A 16436-nucleotide genomic window follows, 5' to 3' on the forward strand; every position below is an offset into this window, starting at 1 on the left:
CTTGGCTCCGCCCCACGTTGGGCGCCATGTCCGTTATCCTGCAATAGCTAGCCCCGCCCACTTCATCACAACCCTCCGGGGCTGACTACTGACCAGTTCTCTGTCTAACAGGTCCGGAAAATCTCTAAGACCTGGGTATTACCTTAAAAGAGATCTATAAGAGATAATCTATTTAAACTGGTGTCGAAAGCGATTCGTCTAGCTCTAACTACCTCCAATCCAGAAGTTACGACCCTTTTCAGTTAAGAAACAGTCAGCTGAGTAGCCCTCACAGCTGCGTAATTCCAATAACCACTCCTGTTAACGGTAGCTCACTTTCTAAAATATAACTTGCTCTTGGAACCGGCTAGATTAAATTTAGTGACTTGGATGTAAGTCCCTGGGTCATTATTTTACTCTCGCCAAAGGAAATTATGAAGCCTCCTCTTTACTAGAACCATGTACCTTAGTTTTACCTTTATTAAAAGAACTAAAAAATGATTAAATGACTCAATTAATTCCAATGTCCACCAACCTCATTAGAATTTTAGAGTAAGAATTTATTAAGCAAGCTTAAGCAGGGATATGTGACATACAAATCAATAATCAATTGTATACAAGTCAAGAGCAGTGTAATAAGATCAACATGTATAATCATACCTTCCTGTCTCTTTCCCTAACCTATGTCACAGATTCTGAGATAGCTTTTTAGGAAGCGAGTTCAACTCATACCCAGTTGGTGGTGGATCTTTGGCAACAGGATCGTCCGAAAACCTTGGTCTGAATCTTTATCCTTTGTGTGAAAAAATCCTCTTTAGAATGGAAGCAAAGTAGAGAGGGTTCAATTGCTTTTGAAAACCCAACTCTTTTATCCCTCCGGGACCTTTGTCCTTTATCCAAGTCTGTTGCAATGTTTGGGTTGAGGTGAGACCGACGATCGAATCAGGAACCCGGGTTGGACGATTGGAACTTGTCTCCCTTTGGTGGCACGAAGCTTCAGCTTTCCCCGTGGCTCCAGGGTGTGGTCTGCTCGATCTGCTTCTTCTGTTAGCTCTACTTTGGTGCCGCAGACAAAGAACAAGAACTTCTCCTTTTCCGTCTGCTTATATACAGTTCTCTGCCATATATGTGTATGGGGAGTGTTAGTTTACGTGGTTTCGGCTCCTCCTGTCTGCTGGCTGGGATGGAAAGTACCGTCCTTTCCTCAGCGTGTTGTTCTTAGCCAACCATACTGCCCCACCCATCCTGTGCGTCTGGCCATCTGTTCAGAACTGCTTGCGACAGCAGGAACTCACAAGTTCCCCTTCTGCTTTTTCCCTTTTTCTTTTTAACATTAAAACCTATGTGCTTTCCTCTGATTAACTTTTAAACACAGTCAAATATTAAAAACTATGTGCTGATTTCCATTAAGCATTAATCACCTCTTTCACTTATTATAAATCATCAAACCTTAATCATTTCATTGTTGTCATGTTATTACAGATCATGATTCGTACACTTCAGAATCATTCAGTGAATCATTCAGTGATTACTTACATACAGTCATTTTACCTATTGTATTCATCCATGTTCAACTTAATCCTTATCAAAACACTCAATCATTATAAATCAAAACACAAGATTGCTTTATTTCCTTCAGGCTTTCATGCACCTTTTTCTGTGTGTACCTGGATAGATCTCAAACCTCATACCAGTTTTCTTGACATCGGGGTACTAATGGGTGAATGAAATGAATAAGTGCAAACCATGAGGACCTTGTTCTTTTTAAACCCTCCTTGATTTTCAGTGTTAAACTTTTATTTCACTTGAGTTTATTTTCACTATTATGTCCAGAGAATGATCATTTACTCAGACTCGGGTTTTGGTCTGAAATTTAACCTGCGCATATACAACCTCTGATTCCTTTCTTATGTTTTTAGTCTTATCTTCAGCATGCAGACTTCCTATTTCTTCTTCATTGCTCACAGAATGTTCTCCCACATTCTCACACTTTTTCTCATTCAAACGGGAGACATCGGACAGTTCAAGATTCACGTAAAAGCCTTCTTCCTTCGCTTTGTTATTTTCTCTCCAATTTAAACTAGCATACATCACATCTTCACTTTTGTCTGCTGAGCTTTTACTCATTTTTTCCAGATTATTGCAGCTTAGATCAGTTCCAGTTGAAGGTTGGCAGTTGTCGGCCTGAAAAAAGATCCACAGAATATGAACAACTTTTCATATTGTTTTTGGCTACTGAAATGGAAGAGAAGCCTTGAAAAAACAAAAATATTTTAGAAATTAAAAAACTAAATAATTTGTAACAAAGCAATGTCAATATACCTTGGTTTGCTCTTTGGCTCCATGTTGACCTGAAGCTGCTGTGACACTTTTAGGTTGATAGTGAGTCCTCTGAAACCTACAAAAAATGCAGAATATCTGACATCAATCGTGTCTTTTATTGGTGAACAACACAAGGCTGCAAAGAAAGTGAAACAGACTTATAAAAAGAAAAATGCTGCATATCCTACCCGACAACAAGCAGCAAGGCGCATATTATAAGTAGAAAAACTACAACAATGGCAATGGAGACAGGCATCCAGATTTGACCTACAATAAAAATGGAAGATAAAATTACTCTGCTCCAGCATGAATTTTATTTGCAAATTTAAAGAGACAAGACATACCTTCATTTTCTCTTGAGTTGTCAAGGTAGCTGACACAAAACCCTTTACTGAATGAACCCAAAGAATTGGAGCTGAAGCACTGCAAGGTGGACAGATCTCTGTCCTGTGGTTCATCAACAGTGATGATGCTCCTCAGATATGAGCTATTTAGAAACTCATGTGTAATCACCATCTGGCTAGATTGAATCACTGGCTTCCCATTCAAGTACCAATGTGTTGTTGGAGACGGGTTTCCTACTGTTTCACAGGAACAGTTGACCTGATTTGAAGTTTTCATGCATTTAGATGAAAATAATATCCGTGAAGGAACTGAAAGGAAGAAAGAAAAACATTTAAATATGCTGCATATAAAAATAAATGCAATAATACAAAGATCTAATATTAAAAATAATTGTAAAAACTGAAACAAAACATGAAAATGTATTTTAAAATCTTGTTTGGCAACTATGTAAAATAGCTTGATCAAGCTCACTTGTTTAAGGTTAATAAATTTGACAATTGGCCATAAAGCCTATGAAAGTCGATTTACGGTTTGTAAAAACAAAATTATAATTTTTTAAACTTATGATCTTCTTAACCTTATAGATGGTTTTGATCTCATCAGATCTCATACATACACAGAACATCTATGTCACTGATGTTTGAAGGTTTTTCGCCAAGATCATTTTCAGCCATGCAAAAAAACCTCTTTTTGCTTGTAGACACTATGATGTTTAAAATCTTTTCATTTCCAATGACAATTTCCTTGGATCCATCAACTCCATGCCAGGTGTAATTCTGCTCTGCTGGGTTGGCATCACTGTTACATGTCAGAGTCGCATTGCTGTTCTCTACAACCGGACCAGAGGGACTGACTGAAACTGTGACATTCTTAGGGGAATCTAAAAAAAAGGCAAATGACACATTGTTAATAATGGACACTAATCAAATATCTTTACAAAGCTGTGACAATTCAAGGACACTAATTGTTTTCTGTTTTGCTAACACTTGTGGAAACTTCTTGTTCATTGCAAATATAATATAAATTAGTGATTTAATTAAGTCTTATACATACACAGAACATTCATTGGACTAATGTCCAATGTCATTTTCAGCTTTGCATTAAAAAAGTCTTTGTGCTGCACAAACTTTAATGTTTAAAATCTTGTACGCCAACATCTCCGTATGTACCAGGTATAATTCTGCAATGTTGGGTTGGCAATACTGCTGCAAGTCATTGGTACATCACACTTCCTTAGAACTGTACAAAAGAAACTGACTGCAACTTCTGTATTTTTAGGGAAATACAAGAAGAGGAAAGCAAATTATTTGAACCCCATAATGTATAGGAAGTTCATTGCAGGTACTTGGTAAAATGAATAAGCTAGTGTGACAGCCCCTGCTGTGCGGTCCTGTGTGTGTGCAATGTGGCAAGTAAACTGTTTATCAATTAGGTCCTCGATTGTTGGAGGTGCTTCTAATTACGTGGCCACCTGGAAGGTACATAAGGAGTGCTGTTCCATTCATGGGTGTGGCTGGCCGACGCAAGTACCAGACGCAGACGACCCGGAGATTAAGGCCTCCCCGAGATCCGGACTCGGAGGCGGCGCTAGCAGAGTAAATTCAAAGTTTTTATATTGTGAAACTAATCTCAGTGGGGAAGAAAAACAAAACAAAAAAAACTTTTAATGTCTTTCCTAATGCAGGATACATATTCTCCCTGGGCGTGCCTAATTTCTTTCTATGTACTCCTGTACTTTTTCACAATGCAAAGACATGTATGTTAGGCTGGTTGACAGGCATGGTATGTTAACTAAATCAATTGGATGAAGTGTCCATTTGGGCTTATTTCTATCTGTCTAATGAGTAACCCTATGATGGACTAATGACCTTTTTAGCGTTTGCCCTACCTCTTATTGAATGATTGCTGGAGAACTAGGTTCTAGTTACTCTACCATGTTTAACTGCAGATAATATGTGAAATGTAGTTTCTCACTACATGTAACAACAAATATGTTGTCAAAGGTATTTGTAACATAAAAATTTTGGGGGGGTTAAGACAGGTCTTTATTTACTTTTAAGTCAGCAGTGGAGGAGCTCAGCAATAGATACTTGTTTTGTTAATTCATGGCTGAGTTATTGATGCTGTTTTGAATTAATTTTGGTCGACTATCCACTCCTGGGAAAGCTCAAAATTGTACCACATTTCCTCTATTTTGGCATAAGAGCTTCGATTGTGTGTTGAGATTTTCAAAACCTTAGAAACAAACTTCATGTTTTCCAGATTACTAGGTGTCATTTCCTTTGTTTTACACCTGTTGTTGAATTTCTTTAGTAATGGAATTGATGTATAGCCTTTTGAGATCTTGAGCCCAAATACTTCAACCAGAAATGTTCTATTTAAGATATTTGATGTTTGGTCAAATTGGTCAATGTTCAGGTGTGGTTAGTGATGAATTAGAAATGAACTATTAACTAATGAATGCATTTGGAATTAAGTACAATGAATTTATATTTTTTGATGTCTAACAGATTCTAACTTAAGCAGAACATGGTAATTTGAACCTACAATAAATCTCTGTATTTAGCTTCAAATTTGCTCAGTTATACATAACTGATCTGAACGTCATCTACTATGTTGTGACAAAATGCTTTCAATATAATCCTTGATACAGTTAAGAAACAAATTCTTTATTAGGTTGATTATTCTTTTTTTATTTTTAATATTTCTTCTGACTGGGATCAAAATTTTACTAAGGCCTAATCTAAGTTGCTGACTAATTGAATACAAAATCTGTGAATGTAGCTGAAGTAAGGTGGTGACAAGTATGCTTTTCCACCTAAAAGACTGGGTGCTAATTAACATAGATCAATTGTAAAAACACCACTAGAAACAATTAAATTGTTGCACTGATTATGAAATAAATATGAATAATATTTGACATTCTACTTTTTATTAAAATGTAAATAAAAATAGATTTTACGTTTGATTTGAAAGTCATTGCTTTATTACATTTTAAGTTGTGCATGCCTCTTTTATTATGAGGAATTACTTTCTTGACTGAATGCAAACAATTTTGAATCTCCAGAAGTATGTATATACAGTAGTTAACTTTGGACTTAACTATCTGTGTTTATTATGCATTAACAGTGGGATGCACTCCCGACCTTGTCTCAATTGTGGTTTAAGTGGAATTTGCAATCTAAGTCTGTGGTCAATAATGGTAACAAGTGGTTAAGAAAGGAGGGAATTACTTTCCTGTGAACTGTTAGATCAGTTTAAATAAGTAAAATCATCCATTAAAAACCTAATGTTTTATGAGATCAATCTATCGTCATTAGATGATCAGCTTGATTAACTGAAACACTGACTTATCTAAAAAGTTTTATTTCCTGCAGGCTTGAATGAAGATCAAAGAAATTCAAGAAATCTAAGAAATTCAGTGAATTGTCCAACCATAAATTTTATAATGATGACTTTTTTGTTTTACTGTATTATTATTATTATCTCTAAAAATTTTGATAAATATTAAAAGTTTTTAGCCCAGTGCCTACTCAGGGTCATCCAACAAGGTCAATTCTCCCCAGTGGAAAGCTGACTGTTAAGTCCATTAATTTACTATGTGATTTGTTGATTTAACATTTTTGTGTGGTACACTTTTCCGGCTTATGTTATAAGTTTTAACTGTTTCTTTTTACTCTGATGAAGGTTATACGGCAGTATGTTTGTGTGGTAACAAACATGCTGACTTTAGTTTTCTCCACATTTAATGTTAAATATATTTAACTATTAATCTTGCTGTCTAAATAGCATTAGATTCCATCTTAATTTTTAGAAACTAAATAAACGTCTTCAAATATTGTGTTTAATATCTCTAAATCTAAAAGCTAGATGTAAACAAATACCCTGAGTTGTGACTTTAAAAGAAGATAAAGAAACTTACACAAAACATCTGGAATTAAGCGTGTTGAAAGACCAGCATCAGAGCTTCCATCTTGTTTCTTGTACACAGCAGTGCAGGAAATGTTCTGTTTATTGTGGAGGTGAGAAGCAGTAAAGTTCATAACAGACGTCTTGAATTTAGTTTTGTCCAGATTCTCCTGCAGTGTTTCCTGAATGTCCCCCAGTTTTGGGGTCCAAATCAGAGTTGGAGGATGAGGCAGACATGGAGCCGGAGCAGAGCACATCAGACTCACTGACTCTCCTTCTTTTATCTTCAGTGTGGACGGAGTCAGAGTTGGTGAGGGAAAATTATCTGGTTGGAAAGTTCACATGCAATTCATTATTTAGCGTGTTAGTAAAATACAATAAATTCAAAGTTAGCTGCCTCAACATAATTTATCCAACAAAATTCTGCATGTGTATGTCAGTCCTACCTGTGACATCAATTTTTACATATGGTGGGTAAAAACTGTATTTTAGAAAATTGCTACAGTCGATTCTGAAGTAATAATCCCTGGTGTGACCAGGCTGCATATTGTTGAAAGTTGTGGTGCAGTTTTTCTTTGTTAAGTCTCCTGTTTGTGGATTTCTGTCAGCAAGCTGTTGGGCATTGCCTGTGCTTCGGGAACGCCAAATAGCTTGACATTGGTTATTTAAGGCGCTTTGATCCGCTACATCAAAGGAGCAGGGCACCGTCAGACATGATCCTGTCATAACTTGTACAATCTGTGGCAAGTTAGCCTCATATCTGTTAAAGTTGGAGCCTGAAAAACAAAACAGATATAGCAATGAAAAAAATGCTGCAATCTTTTATTTAAACTGTATCATGACTTCAAAAATAGCAATACGTTTAAAAATGAGACTTTGCAGTTCATCTTTCATTCAAGATAATGTTAAAGTCATGATGTTCTTGTCTAAAATAGTTTTTGATTTGTCTCACATTTTTGCTATGTAACTTGTTTCATAAACGTTTACACTGTTCATTCATGTAAACACTGTGTAAAGATGGGTCATGTTCCTCAGTAATTTGCAATTTATGAAACTTTATGTTAATTTGAGTTCAAACAACCAATGAAGTTGGAGTAAACAATACACTGAAAGAATGAAACTGATTAGATATTCAGGTGTTCATTGATTTTAAAGTTTTTTTCTAACTTCTGTTTATATGCTGCTAATAGAAAAGCTCAATAGAATGATATTGAACCATTATTTACAATTTGATGTATAATTTAAATTCGGATAAGCTCAGTCTTCTTATGAAAACTCCATTATTTATGTAATAATTTAATTTGGATAATTTTACACTCTAATCTAAAATGATTTAAATACAATATATTGTATATCCAGTGTTATAAAAATTTCAACAAAGTTTAAATGTAACCAATTAGAAATTCACCTTGTAGTAAAGAGCCAATGAGAAGAATCATCAGAGGTCCAGTCATGTTTGTTGAGCTGATGTCAATCTTACTCTGCAAACAACATAAACCATCTGTGATAATCTTATTTATACACTTTAAAAGAAAATTAAATAAATTAATTGACGATCAATATGAACTTAGATTTATGTAGTGTCCTTTTACCATGTAACTATCTTCTAGTATTTCGAAAACATAATTTGGCAAGAAGTGTCATTCAGTAGTTAAATAAATCAAAAGGACTAATTATTATGTGGAAATAGACCCCCTTACATTTTTTTCTCCCATATATTGAAAAAACAGCAGGTTAAGACAGACAAAATAACAGGAACTTCTTACTACATTGTTTAATAACAACAACAACAAATAAATTAGCAATATTTTATGCAATTTATTAGATTTTAATCTTCCTTTCCAGGTATGTCCAAAAGTAAAAACACTGACAAGCTGAAACAATCAATATTTAAAAATTCAAATGTCTCACCTTGTAAATGAAATGCTGGAACTATTTGTTTTCCTTGTTTGGTTTTACAAAATAATTTTATTCCAGTAAATAAAATTATCATTGAAGATAATATTAACCTTCTTCAAATATCTTTACTTCTAGTGTGGAGTATCAAACAGACAATGACTGTTTATGATTAAGCAGTCATCTTCCTTAAAATGTGCACACCTATTCAGAAGCTGCAAGTACTGAAAAAGAGGTACCAAATTAAACATTTACCATATGACAATGACAACTTCCCCAGAGAAATGTAAACAGTCCCATCAGATTTGACTCTGTAATCTTAGCATCAGTTACTCATTAATTTAATGTGCAAATGTTTCATCCCTGATGTAGACCTACTGCTGATATTGTCTAGACAATGTTGTAGCTGCACGACTCCCCCAGCCTCCCTTTCCCACCTTCTTCTTCTGAGAGGATGAGACGCGCTACCAGCTCTCAATCTAACTGCTAAATTGAGTTTCCTAAGTCTGCCGGGTATGACCTTGTCCAGAACTGAGATAAACTCTCTGTAAGCTGGCCTCCATCTGAGTGTCCCATCCTGCTTCCCCCTGTGAATTAGCCAGGCTCAGCAGCCTGTTTCACAGAGCACACCTGTTAACAGTCTCTCTTCCTCTTTGTTAGAATGTGCACTTGTTTCTGAACCAGGTTCTTTTTAGTGACTTGTGCGAATCCCAAGAATGTTGTTTTACATATAATTTATTGGTCTAAGGCAACCTATTAAAACTTTAACCACCTTTTTCTCTCCAGAATTAAGCGTCATTGCTATTTTACAACCGTCACAGAACTTTGAGGTGACACTTTTTTAACTGAATGTCCACAACTTCCTTTAGATTTTCTTTATGCTAAATAGTTTATTACTAAGGCAATTTTAAGAGGGTCAGTACAGTTTAATTTCAGTAGCAGAAGTAATCAAATAAAAATCCATCATCTTATCTAACCTATCTTTTCTTAATGCTGACACTGAGAACTAAAAGAGAACCTAAAATCTCCTGCATGGGAATAATGGGATGATCTCGGGTTATCTTGACAACGAACATGTGTTAAATATTAACCACATAACACATAATGTGTGAAGCACACACTTATTTCATCATGTTGTAAGTGAACAATACATACTTGTTGAAACCGAACTGCTTTTTGTCAATATCAGTGTCAATGGAGATTTAGCTCACTACAGAAAAGTAGACAGTCCACTCAAGAACTGAAGAGAAAAAACAAAGCACATGCTCATACTCAGAGTCCTTATAAATTAAAACTACATACTTCTATGTATACAAATGAAATGTATGCATTTACATTTAGTATTATTTGTAAATTTCAATAAGACCATAATTTTGCTACATTTTTCTGCTTGACTCTCTTTCTTTGTCATAAACATTTTAAATGGTTTATGGTTGATTTTATAAATATACATCCACTGATGACATAGACAGCCGTAACAGTCACTAAAATCTGGCTGCTGGTTTATCTGGGTGCAGCACAAACCTTCATATAAGAATAGACCTCACACAATCACTCTGCTATGGTCTCAACCATCAGTTACTACTGATGTAACTGGTGGGTAATTGTACACTAGCCAGTTTGATCCATGTTATTTCAAGCCAATATTGACTTTTTATTTCAATTGGCATAAGCAATGTTGATGGGACATGGGACATGGGAACAAGTGATTTATTGGGGTTAGGTTTTGCATTCAACACTGGCTGTTGAGTAATACACTTTAAACGTTTTGTAAGATATTTCACATTGTTGCTTTCTATAAAAGCGGGAAGGGAAGAAGGGCATTCAAACAATATGTTGCCTCCACCATCTTGATGTCCCACTTTTTTGTTTAACTAGAGTTTTTTGAGACTCTCTTGTGATCATCCCCTGTGCCTGCATTCATATGAAGGTATTCTTACTTACAGCCTCTTTCTTGCCAGAACCTGAACTCAGGTTCTTTGTGCAGATTCTACCACATCATGACTGAGGATGTTTGATAATTGCTGCTCACGAGTTCCACCACTTAGTATCATCCTAATACCTACTGAGCTGATTTCTGAATGTGACAGTAAGGAAAGCCGACTCAAAGTTTTCTTTATAACACCAATTATTCACAAACTCATGTTTTATAGAAAAGCATTAAGAAAGAAAATGAAAAAAAATTCTGCTGAGGAACAAGGTACACTGTATTGTGGCTGAAAACCCAACTTAAAAGTGTTGAAAATAACCTTATTTACATCAAAAAGAGTAAAACTGTCCATAAAGAGATCCTTCTCATGAATGGCCTCTTTCAGATCTAAATAATCATCCATCCATCCATCCATCCATCCATCCATCCATCCATCCATCCATTTTCTATACACCCTTGTCCCTAGGGTTGGGAGGGGTGCTGGTGCCTATCTTCAGCGAACGTTTCGGGTGAGAGGAGGGGTCTAAATAATCAAGAAGTTTTAAATTACATACATTCAATAATACAAGTGGAACTGAGGTGGAACTAAATACTGTTTGTCTTAGCCTTAAATTCTCCATCATTGTGTCTCCTCCAGTGTTGCTTGATGTTTTGCAAGTTTAAAATCATGTTGCAGCAAAGCTTTTAAACTGAAGAAGGGAGTTTCACTATAAACTACTGAATTATTATTTTATTTTAGAAGCTGAATAGAGGTTTTATGTTTCCATTATAGAAAACCTCCTGTTATGGTGTGGTAGATTGACACTAGATGGCAGTGTACACATATTTTACTGAAAATGAGTGTGTTGATTTCTGTTGTCTAAAATAATAAATAACAGGAAAACATATAACTATATTAAATTGTATTGCACTTTATCAAGATTATATGACAGAACGGATGCTAAAATGCAAATTCATAAAGCATGGATAGCTCAAATGGTCAAATAAACACTTTAAAACAATCGCAAACCAAATGTAGACCATGCAATAGTGATATTAATACTGCAAAGTACTTGATTTTAAAGCATGTGATTGAAGTTAATTTAATGAAGTATCAAACTATAACTAGAAAAGTTTGGCTCTTTAATTGCAACTTTAATAAATGGTTTATAAATACAGCACAAAGTACTGAGATATAGCACCCTCCACTACTGCTGGCATCACAATAAGGAGGGGAACAAATATTTTAGGGAAGCCTGGTACTATCAGCATTGTTTTTTGACAGCTCATATAAAGCCAGAAGACTGCAGCTGTTGCTTTAGAAAATACAGATGGTTCTAAAATATTCTGTCAATTTCAAATTAAGCGAACATATCATATATTGACAAATTGCATCAGCTAGCGAGAGTTAAAATGAGATCTAAATATATTGTGTGGATACAGAACAATTTGTTCTTCTCTGCAAAAACAAAATGACATAATTTCTTAGCTTTGGCAGTACGTTCTCGAGACATCACCTGAGGAAAACGTTTTTGTTGTGTGCTGTTACTATTGTGTGAGTGGTGAGAAAATTGGATTAGGTATGGTTTCTACACTGACAAAAGCTGGAGTTGAAGATAATTGTCATAACTTTCCAAATGTTATAAAATGTAAGAAATGCTTTGGCCAAAAAGGTCCTTGGCCAAAACAAGAATACCTTAAGTAAAACAAATTCATAACAATATAACATATTGTTCTTAATTCAATGTCAACCAGCAGGACATTTTTTTCAAAACCTTCTTGACCTTGTACTAGGACTTTAGTTTGTTTCATCTGATTTTTAGAACCACGCCTGCCACAGAGTGATAATTTATTCTGTATTGCACATTTGTTCATGAATTTAAGCTGAGCATATTCACTTTTACATTTCTGGTCTTAACTTCTGCATACAGACTTCCCATTTCCAGTGCAGAGCTCAAAAAAAGCATGTCTCCCCTCTCAAATTTCTCCTCCTCTGAAAAGGAGTTGCCAGTGAGTTTCATGTTTGCATCATTCTCCGGCTTCTTTGCTTTCATCTTTCTTGACCAATTCACACGGGCATAAACCAGATCTTCACTTTTCTTTCCTGAACTTTCACTGATTTCGTTGTCAGTTCCATTTGAAGGTTGGCAAATTTCTGCTTGACTAAGTTCAGCAGTGTTTGCATAAATTGCATCTTCAATCATGTTTGGTACCTAAGAATGAAGGAAAAACTTGAGCAATAAACGCCTATCAGACATCATAGTAAAGAAAAACATGACAATAGCATTGTTGGTTAACAAACCTGACTTTCCTCCGTCATTAGATATGCATTTGTATCAATATCACCTCCAATCCCTCTAGGTTTGGAGTGTGTCTTTTGAAACCTGAAAAATATGCTGATCATTTAATATCTGCTTATCTTTCTCCAGAAAATGCAAGACCTTCTTCCATGGATAAAATAACATCCTACTTTATCTTCTACTATGTAATCAAAGGAGAATTGTTAATACACTCCAAAATTTCAAAATGAAAACGAAAGACAACAATATGTCTGCATAATACTCAGCTCCTTCACCTACCAGATTAAAACCAGGAGGGCAAATACTACCAGTACAAAAGCAACAACTGTGGCAATGAAACCAGCCAGTGTGATTTGACCTACAATAAAACAATATTATCAAAATTACTCTGCTGCAACATGAATTTGATTCACAAATTTAACCAATTAAAGAGAGAAAAAAGTTAGACCTTGGTTTTCTCTTGAGCTCTCAAGGCCGCTGACAAAAAACTGTTTACTGGCTGATCCCAAGGAGTTGGAGCTGAAGCACAGCAAGGTGGACAGATCTTTGTTCTGTGGCTCATTCACAGTGATGAAGCTCCTCAAAGGTGAGCCATTTAGAAACTCTTTTGTAACCACCACCTGGCTAGATGGACTAACAGGTTGCCCATTCAAGAACCAATGAGTCATTGGAGTCGGGTTTCCCACCGTTTCACAGGAGCAGTTGAGCTGATTTGCAGTTTTGGTGCAGTTTGATGAGAACAGGATCTGTGAAGGGACTGGAATGAAAGCCAAGAATCTAATCAGTAATGAATGCACAATAAATTTATGTACAAATTTGTTTGTTTGTTTTTTTTAAGTGACATTAAAAAAATTACTAAACAAAAATCAACATTTATTTTAAAATCTTGCTTGGATACTTTGTGAAGCTCTTTAGTCATTATTAGTTGTTTTATTTTGACAACTTCAGCAGAGAAAATGAAAAACAAAACCTGAATGAAGACAGACAGTTGAGGTTATGTGGGCAGTAACACATTTCACCATCAAGCAGCCAAAAAGGAAGTGGAAAAGCAGATTAATCAGCACAAATTTCTTCAAAGGAGGACTATTGTGTAAAAATCTTTGTGGAACTAAAAATAACACAAAACCGACTCCCAAACCGGGTGTCTAAGTTTAAACCAGGATCCTCTTTATTGTGCTTTAAATGTAACATGACAGCAGCCTCACACACTGTCGTTGGTTGTGCACTAAAACCCAGCTAACATTGATCTCGATCCAGTGTCTCTTCTTCTTACTCTATCAACTAACCATATTAAAAACAAAAAAGAGTAAGTTGTGTAATATCCTAAACTTTTGTGGTTGAAAGAATATTATATTTCCAATACGTTCCCTAGTATTATTTTGGAATACATCCCACTTAACTTTCTAACATGCCTCATCCACTTAAAACCTCTTTGCATGGAAACCCTTCTTGGACTATGAAATGCTGAAGATATCTATGCCCCCTAACTTTAGTTTTTTTTTTTTTCTTCTTTAAACTGCACTGCTGAACTTTTGCTTTTTGTTGTTTTGTCCTTAAAAACAAAAATTAATAAACATATTTTGAAAAAAAAAACAAGCAAATTGTCATGAAGTGGTGCGGTGAGGGTTGGTGAGGCAGACTCAGCGGACCCAGGTAAGATGAATAATGAAATTTAATGATGAAAAGCACAGTCCAAACAACTGGCAGCACGCACATGGACACATTGACAACGAATTGACAATAGCAAGACATTGACAAGAACCCGACGAGGAACAAGGAACACAGGTGGCCTTAAATACACGGGAGGGTAATCACAGAAACGAGACACACCTGGGAACAATCAAGGGGAGGACAAGACAATGAAGAGACTCAAGGACACAGAAAACTCTAAATAAACACAGAAAAACACAGATCCTGACACAAATTACTTAAAACTTTACAGAGATAATTCTGGACAATGTTAACTAATTATTTACATGTTTTATTTACTTCTTGTATCTATTTACTTTTAAAGGACTTTTACAAACCTTTCATCAGGAGCTGTTATATTTTAAGACTGAACTAACCAGACATACATTTTTTTTCTGTCTTAAGGTTTGAGGGACATATGAAAGCCTGCATTATGTGTAAGACTGTCTTATTGTTGCAAGTTGTAAAATAATTTATATCTACTTTGTTTGGAAAATCTTCCGTGTTTTCATCTATCAAATAAACTGAATGTGAAACCACACATCTGAAAACTTTAAATTTTACCAACACTGATGAAAACCTGTTTTTTAATGTAAGCAATGCAAAAATGATAAGACTTATACATACACCAAACATCTATATGCCTGAGTTCGGAACGTCCTTCTCCAATCTCATTTACAGCTTTGCAGAAAAAAATCTTCTTGTCTGTTGAAACTTTAATGTTCAAAATCTTTCCAGTTCCAATGACAGTTTCCTGTCCTTCATCAGCTCTATACCAGGTGTAATTCTGCTCGGCTGGGTTGGCATTACTGTTGCATGTCAGAACCACATTGCTGTTCTCTAGAACCGAACCAGACGGACTGGCTGAAACTGTGAGATTTTTAGGGGAATCTAAAAATAAAAATAAAAAGAAAAGAGAATGACACATTGTTAATATGGACAAATAAATATATATTCGTAAAGTTGACAGTTCAAGGACATTGTTTTGCTACTATTGATAAAAACATTTTGTTTACTGTAAGTGTTATAGTAAACGTTTGATCTTTTAAAACCTTATACATGCGCAAAACATCTGTGTCTGAGGTTAAAACATTCTTCTCCAATCTCACTTACATTTTTGCAGGAATACATCTTCTCCCTCAATAATTTAATGTTTGCATTTTATTGATTGACTTACAGTTTTGATAGATATTGAAATATTGTAGACTGAATCCTACTCAGGATCACTCAACCAGCTAAATCCCACGGTGTCAAAAGATAGGTTATTTTATTTATATGCTAAGTGATTGGCTGATTTAAATTTTTTATGTAGTACACTTTGATAGTTAAAGTTATACATTTTAACTGATTGTTCTGTGTGACTCTGATGATGGTAAAATACCAGAATATGTTTATTTGGTAACAGTTTGTTTCTTAGTACAAGTGTGATTTTAATCTTCTCCACTTAGTTTAGTTATTTATCATGTAGTCTAAGAAGCATTAGCTTACAACTTAAGTTTTTACAAACTAAATAAACTTGTTTTAATTGTGTGTGGAACAACATAACATTGATTACATCTGACTACTTTATACTCAGATATAATGAATTTATAGAAACATAGATAATTCTATATCTATACAATTCAGATATAGTAAATTGAAAATAGAAAGTTTTATTTAGTTAAGCAACTCATTACGCTCTTTTAACTAAATAACATATATTGTCTGAGTTGTCATTTTGAGAGAAGACAAAGGAACTTACATAAAACATCTGGCATTAATCCTGTGGTAAAAGCTGCATCAGAGCTTCCATCTTGTTTCTTGTACACAGCAGTGCAGGAAATGTTCTGTTTATTGTGGAGGAGAGAAGCAGTGAAGTTCAGAACAGAGGTCTTGAATTTGGTTTTGTTCCGATTCTCCTGCAGTGTTTCTTGAATCTCGCCCAGTGTTGGGGTCCAAGTCAGTGTCGGAGGATGAGGCAGACATGGAGCTGGAGCAGAGCACATCAGACTCACTGACTCTCCCTCCTTTATCTTCAGTGTGGACGGAGTCAGAGTTGGTGAGGGGAAATTATCTGGTTGGGAGATTTCAAGTTGGTGTTTAATAAC

The 16436-nt window shown here is 35.3% G+C and overlaps 1 protein-coding gene across 2 annotated transcripts in view; it reads right to left on the bottom strand.

Annotated features, from left to right (window-relative positions):
- The window catches only part of LOC114141815 (B-cell receptor CD22-like), a 38481-nt gene that overhangs the window by 19039 nt on the left and 3006 nt on the right, over positions 1–16436 (bottom strand). Inside the window, exons 1-8 of one of the 2 annotated variants that reach the window (XR_003594912.1) lie at positions 7964–12224; positions 7002–7331; positions 6569–6880; positions 3263–3526; positions 2646–2954; positions 2490–2568; positions 2302–2377; positions 1684–2163 (exon numbers count right to left, since the gene is read on the bottom strand). Coding sequence is in view for 1 of the 2 variants with exons in the window: in XM_028012653.1 (XP_027868454.1) it covers positions 12232–12573; positions 12663–12744; positions 12940–13018; positions 13109–13417; positions 14977–15240; positions 16091–16402 (1388 nt within the window). In the remaining variant the exon portion in view is untranslated. Of the gene's footprint in view, positions 1–1683; positions 2164–2301; positions 2378–2489; positions 2569–2645; positions 2955–3262; positions 3527–6568; positions 6881–7001; positions 7332–7963; positions 12574–12662; positions 12745–12939; positions 13019–13108; positions 13418–14976; positions 15241–16090; positions 16403–16436 lie in introns of those variants that run through there. The other variant, XM_028012653.1, reaches the window with a different exon arrangement.

Source organism: Xiphophorus couchianus, chromosome 3 (genome assembly GCF_001444195.1).
Source record: "Xiphophorus couchianus chromosome 3, X_couchianus-1.0, whole genome shotgun sequence".
NCBI classification, from domain to species: domain Eukaryota; kingdom Metazoa; phylum Chordata; class Actinopteri; order Cyprinodontiformes; family Poeciliidae; genus Xiphophorus; species Xiphophorus couchianus.